The sequence below is a fragment of the Limulus polyphemus genome, unplaced genomic scaffold, assembly GCF_000517525.1.
Source record: "Limulus polyphemus unplaced genomic scaffold, Limulus_polyphemus-2.1.2 Scaffold6405, whole genome shotgun sequence".
NCBI lineage: Eukaryota > Metazoa > Arthropoda > Merostomata > Xiphosura > Limulidae > Limulus > Limulus polyphemus.
This window is the reverse complement of record NW_013672015.1, coordinates 1,747-6,167: the sequence shown is the minus strand read 5'-3', so window position 1 is coordinate 6,167 and position 4,421 is coordinate 1,747. Positions and strand designations below refer to the sequence as shown.

General features: G+C 34.1%; 1 protein-coding gene across 1 annotated transcript in view; it reads right to left on the bottom strand.

Moving 5' to 3' along the window:
* Positions 1-3,595, bottom strand: part of LOC111089483 — a gene marked incomplete at its 5' end in the record, with an annotated part of 41,077 nt that extends 37,482 nt beyond the window's left edge. Inside the window, one exon of the mRNA XM_022402088.1 lies at positions 3,508-3,595. Within this exon, the coding sequence (XP_022257796.1) occupies positions 3,508-3,595 (88 nt within the window). The remainder of the gene's footprint in view (positions 1-3,507) is intronic.
* Positions 3,596-4,421: the final 826 nt, after the last annotated feature.

Sequence of the window (4,421 nt, the reverse complement as noted above, 5' to 3'; positions counted from 1 at the left end):
TAACAGATTGAACCAAAGGGAACGTAATGTTACAACCCTAATTAACAGATTGAACCAAAGGGAACGTAATGTTACAACCCTAATTAACAGAGTGAAACTTTGTCCGTCACAGATTGTTGCTAACGAAATATTTTCCAATATTATATTAATTATATTATATTATATATTATATTATATTAATTATAAATTTGGACAAATTAGATTGTTTATGATTTTAAATTCAGCTGTTGTTTCAATTTCGTTGACTCGCGAAAACAGAGGGAATCCTCAATAGCATCGGCACTTTTAGGCAGGATTAGAGTAAATTAATGAACGAGACCTTTGTTTCCCTTTTTATTAGCTATATTTTTATGTGCCAGCAATACTAAGCGTGGGGTACGCGTATACCCGATTCGATTTTATGAGTCGTCAGGATCTCTACCACCCCACCCTCAAATTTAAATTCTTTTAGGCAGGGTTATAATAAATTAATCTATGAGACCTTGGGCATGATCAAATAAATCAATCGAAAGGGTTTGACCTCACGAGTCCAAAACTGTAATAAGATCTCAAATCGGTCAAGAGATTACGGAGCTATGAGCTAAAAGTTTGTTCTTGAAAACTAAACAAAAAACAACAACACAGAGCCGCTCAGCCGAGGCTAAAGATAATAAAATAAATATCTGAAAATTCTTCTTCTAACGATCTTTAACTCTGATATTCTAAGATCTTTAGCCGTATTTATTTATTAAATAATATTACCCTTTACTTATTCCACTTCCCTAATCCTATAATTGAGCGAACTTACTCAATACACATGTTTAGATGTGTAAGTTACGTGTATGTTATTTTTGTGATACTTGGGATCTTTTTTAGCATCCAGTACAGTTGGTTGATTTACTAATATCTTATAGACGAAGGTAAAGATTGCTAAATAGATCTTGTACATAAATAAACAAATATGGATATTAACATATATATATATAGAGAGGAGAGAGAGGGAGAACGTGTAGATAATTCCTGTTACACTGACACGCACTCTGACTGAGTTTCTTGTATTTCTCCTCAGCATATTGAATACAAAGAGAGGACGGAATATAATCTGATCAGAAACATGAACATTTAGCACATTAGTGACTGTCCACAGCCCTTTAGCGTTACATAATTTATGAAGACATTTACATTTATAAATACCAAATAACACGAACTGTAACTGTACTTACATTAGTAGAACACGGATTCTAGACAAATTGGACTTGAAATGGAACTTGAGAGAGGCTATAGATAGGTTGTTTCATAAAAACGTGTTTCCCCTTCTTAGCAAAACTCCACTTAACAATTGCGAACAAATGCATGCTTGGTAATTCTTTTACTTTGATACTTTACCTGTGAGTATAAATTATACAGGTACAGGTGTTGTTTTTTTCTTCACATGTACACATTTCCGATGAACTATGCTATGAAGTATTATGCTCAGGTTAAAAGTTATGAAAATGTCTTTAACCTTTAAAAAAACAAAAAAAGGAAAATGTTAATAAAGTAAAACCGTCTGAGAAAAAATAAAAACCTTACCTATTTTCAAACAACTAGTTCTCGTAACAGAGTGTTTATAAACTGAGACAAATATAAATATGTGACGATAAGGTTCTCCTAAGAATCCTGTTAGAATTACGGTGGAATGGCTGTGCCATAAAAAAAAAACTGTTAAAATTACGGTGGAATGGCTATGCCATAAAAAAAAACTGTTAAAATTACGGTGGAATGGCTATGCCATAAAAAAATCACAAAATTACATTAATTTAAACCAACATTTTATAACTTCATCATTTGAATTAATTATTTAACAAAATTGGCAAGTGCAACAGGACAAGTTTAACATCATATGATTTTATAGAATATAGCTGTTGAGTGGATTCCAAGGCTGTACTGGTTTGACCATTTGTCTTCACTTCACCTTCATAAAGACGGAAATTTATTTTCCTAAAATCTTAACATACCACTTTTTTCGGAGGCCCTAGGCCTAATAAAAGCTACAACGATGAGTTGAAGCTTGATACCACTTTTCCGGAGACTTTAGGCCTAATAAAAGCTACAACGATGAGTTGAAGCTTGATACCACTTTTCCGGAGGCCCTAGGCCTAATAAAAGCTACAACGATGAGTTGAAGCTTGATACCACTTTTCCGGTGACTTTAGGCCTAACAAAAGTTACAACGATAAGTTGAAGCTTGTTAAAAAAAAAAAAAAATAACACGCAATTCGGATAAATATCAGCTACGTATAGAGAATTAGGCTTAACAGCCCGATATTAAACTAAATTTTCTATAGGGAACTACTCTCCAAAAGACTGACACCTGTAAACCATTTGATTTTTGTTGTTGTTGTTGTTTGCAACGAAACGTTAGCATCTACACCCAACTTATGTAAATATACGAACGTCTTTAATTTTTAAAGAATAGTTCAGGACACAAGAACCAATATGTGTAAATATTTACAAAAGTAGAGAAAATGGGTAACATTTCCAGAGTTATAATTACCCACCTACCCTTGAACCTTCATGGGTCTTTAAAAAAACAAGAACATTAATAACGATTCATGAAAGTGTTTCTAAAAGCTTGTAGAATAAGTCAAATAAAAAATAAACAAGAGGGGAACCCTCAATAGTCGCGGCTGTAATTAGACCTCAAATCAGTCATGAGATGGAGCTATGAGCTAAAAGTTTTTACTTGAAAAAAGAAGAGGGAATCCTTAACAGACGCGGCTGTAATTAGATCTCAAATCGGTCAAGATATGAAGCTATGGGCTAAACGTTTGTAGTTGAAAAAGAAGAGGGAATCCTCAATAGACGTGGCTGTAATTATATATCAAATCGGCCAAGAGATGGAGCTATGAGCCAAAAGTTTGTACTTCGAAAAAAAGCAAAAAACAACTCGGAGCTATTTTATGAGTCGCTATGCTGCAGCTAGAAACAATATAGTTTAGTGGGAACAAAAGAGTTAATCACAAAACGAATGACAACAAATGGCACATAAGGGCGTTAAAAGATTTTAATTAAGAATTCCGTCTTTTTTTTTTAATCAGATGAAGAATAATCATTTTTATTTGAAAGAACATTACGTAATAGAACTAGGGGAATATTTGCATATAACAGTTATTTAAAAGTACTTTTAGTAGATTTGCATACTCTTTACAAAATTTTTCCTAAATAAAAACGAATTATTCATGTTGTTTATTTAATTTACACCATGCCATCAAACTTCTTGTACCTTTACAAGAAACCTTAATGTATCAGTCAATTATTTTTAAAGGACGTTATTCACACTCCACTCGTTCAACTTCTCAAGAATGTTATTTTAAACATGATCGAGAAGACAAGATAATTTCGGATGTTTTTATTCATTATCTTTTAGTTCTATTCTTCGGTTCCTCGTGTATTTTTTTAAGAATTACGAGCACACGGTAACCCCGAGGGAAAGACGTCACAACCAAGATGTTCTTCTAACTAATTAAAGCACAAAATGAGACCCACCTCTCTCTCCGCTTGTAGCTTTCTGTTTTCTTGTTTCCATGACAACGCAGTGAAATTCTCAAAGAAACATCCATCCGCATCCTGTATCCTACACCAAAAAGAAATGGAATATATTACCAATTATATATATATATATATATACATGGTTTGTCGCTCTGTTTGTCTATTGTCTTTTGTATTAATATCTAACACACGTATAACACAGACAATATTATTAACTCTTCTTATGGATGCCCCCCCCCCAGTAGCACAGCGGTATGTCTGCGGAGTTACAACGCTAGAATCCGGGTTTCGATACCCGTGGTGGGCAGAGCACAGATGGCCCATTGTGTAGCTTTGTGCTGAATTACAAACGAACAAACGATTCTTATGGACTTTGACTGCTTTATGAAATTGAACTAAATAAATAGAAATAGCTACATCAGTATTATGTATGTTTTTATCTATCCTGTATACACATATTATAAAATATTTTTGCTGTTCATTTGATATCCGAAATTTAATCCCACTATTATGAGTGTTTTAAAAGCTTCTGCTTGAAAGAGTATACCATACAACAGTTCTGTTTCGTTTAGAAGCAGCGGAGAAGGAAAGCGAACGTAGCACCCCCCCCCCCACCCACACACACACATACACACTCACAATCTCTCTCCGAGTTCGATTATTTTTGGTTTTATTTTACTTAAATCATATACAAAACATGTTATGCATTCTACCATTCCGATTTTGTAGTATGTATACATATATAAACGTTGTATGTTGTTATAACAACATACAGATACGTGTACTAACAGCAAATACATATAGGCCAGGTGGTTAAGGCGCTCGACTCGCAATCTGAGGGTCGCGGGTTCGAATCCCCCATCACACCGAACATGCTCGCCCTTTCAGCCGTGGGGCCTTATAATGTGACG